Source organism: Mesitornis unicolor, unplaced genomic scaffold, assembly GCF_000695765.1.
Source record: "Mesitornis unicolor isolate BGI_N332 unplaced genomic scaffold, ASM69576v1 scaffold36363, whole genome shotgun sequence".
In the NCBI taxonomy this organism is placed as follows: domain Eukaryota; kingdom Metazoa; phylum Chordata; class Aves; order Mesitornithiformes; family Mesitornithidae; genus Mesitornis; species Mesitornis unicolor.
Genome location: NW_010173245.1, coordinates 7,733 through 9,452, shown reverse-complemented (window position 1 = coordinate 9,452; position 1,720 = coordinate 7,733). Strand labels below are relative to the sequence as shown.

At 58.7% G+C, this 1,720-nt stretch overlaps 1 protein-coding gene across 1 annotated transcript in view; it reads right to left on the bottom strand.

Moving 5' to 3' along the window:
• Positions 1-291: 291 nt before the first annotated feature.
• ABCF3 (ATP-binding cassette, sub-family F (GCN20), member 3) overlaps positions 292-1,720 on the bottom strand; it is a gene marked incomplete at its 5' end in the record, with an annotated part of 9,156 nt that continues 7,727 nt past the window's right edge. The window contains 3 exons of the mRNA XM_010180670.1: positions 292-450; positions 1,107-1,194; positions 1,284-1,416. Of these exons, the coding sequence (XP_010178972.1) occupies positions 292-450; positions 1,107-1,194; positions 1,284-1,416 (380 nt within the window). The remainder of the gene's footprint in view (positions 451-1,106; positions 1,195-1,283; positions 1,417-1,720) is intronic.

Genomic DNA, 1,720 nt, shown 5'->3' with positions numbered 1-1,720 from the left:
ACATGACTCCTCCTTCCCTCCTCTCAGCAGAGCAGCAGCTCCAGGCACAGCCTTTCCGGGGTGCCCAGCCCCGGCGCAGGGCAGAGTCCCCAGCCACACACAGCACCGGGCTCCCTTGCTGTCCCTCCGCCCAGCCCGGGAGGGGAGAGCAGTTCAGGTTTCTCGATGGCATGGCTGACGGTCCATGTGGGCAGCAGCGCCCTGGGCGCTCTGCCAGGCACAGTTGGGATGGATGCCGAGGCGGCCGAGCTTCGCGCTCCGGCCCTCGGTGCAGTCTGGCTCCCGCCTCACTTATAGGAAACCCTCCTTCTGAAACTGCTCCTTCAGGATGTCTCTGTACTGGTCAAAGCCGCCCTCGATGCGGGTCACGGTGGCATTCTCGCACACCCACAGCTCCTGGCACACCAGGCGGATGAAGCGCTCATCGTGGGACACCAGAATTATACCACCCTGCAACACACAAAGCGGGGAGAAAAGGGAACTGAGTGGAGCTGGTGGCATGGGGACCCATGTGCCTGGGCCCAGGACTTCACGCTCCCACCTGCTCCAGGGAAACCTCAACAGTGCTTCACAGGCAGGGACCTAATCTGACAACCACAAGGATGGAAATTTCAGGTGCAGTCAGTGGTGGCTGGACAAGGCCCCAAACAACCTCAATTAAGCTTTTCTTTCACAGGAAAACTGCCCCAGCTTGGGCAACTATCAACCTGGTTCTCACTGGTTATCACAGAGGTATCTGTGTCTTTGGAGATCAGCCATAATATGCGTCTAGGGAAGAGGTGAGAAGGCCCCAAGGCAGGGCTGAGCACTGCATGCAGCACGTGAGAAGTCTCAGGGTGCAGGTGACTGGCCGAAATGGGGGACAAGGTGCTCTCTGGTCTGCTGTTGCCTCTCTTGGCCACCCCTGGCCAAAGCTAGCAAGTGAAACAAACCACCAGGATGGACAGCTGAGGCCGAAACGCAACTGACTCTTCCCAAAATCTGCCCTGGACTCAAAGCCACCATTGGTATTTGAGTGGCCACCTCTGGCCAAGACACCAAGTCACCTGAGCTGGAGGCTGCGGGGAGCATTAGCAAAACAGGAGATCTTGCCAAGGGAGCCTTACCCGAAACTTATTCAGTGCCTTTGCCAGCGCCTCAATGGTCTCCATGTCCAGGTGATTTGTGGGCTCATCCAGGATGTAGAAGTTTGGACTGGAAGAGAAAATGGCCCTGAGCATGCGCTGAAGGAGGCTCCAGGGATGGAGCCACACAAAAATTAACAGCGTCCGGGAGAAAATTACCAGGACATCGTCATTTGGGCGAAGGCCACGCGACTCTTCTGACCCCCGGACAGGCTGGCCACAGGGCGCACAGCCAGCTCCCCTGAGACGCCGTAGCTCCCCAGCTGATGCCGGTACTCCTCCTCCGTCTTCCCTGCAGCAGCGTGTCACAACACGGCTATGGCACACGTGCAGTGACACAGGGCTCGCGGCACCATGAATTTGGTGGCCACCATGGCCAAGAAGCCTGTGCCAGAATGGCACGGTGGGGCAGGGATCCGGCAGCTGCTTCCCAAGCAGGGGGTTTGTGGGGACAACCAGACTGACACAATCAGGACAGGAACTGCAGGGCTCCCAGTGATGCTGGCCCCAGTTCCCTGTTACCATGTTATGTGACGTGGACATGGGAGCTGGAGGTTTTGGCAGCTGGGAAAGGGGGTGGTGCTCGTGCTGTGCCC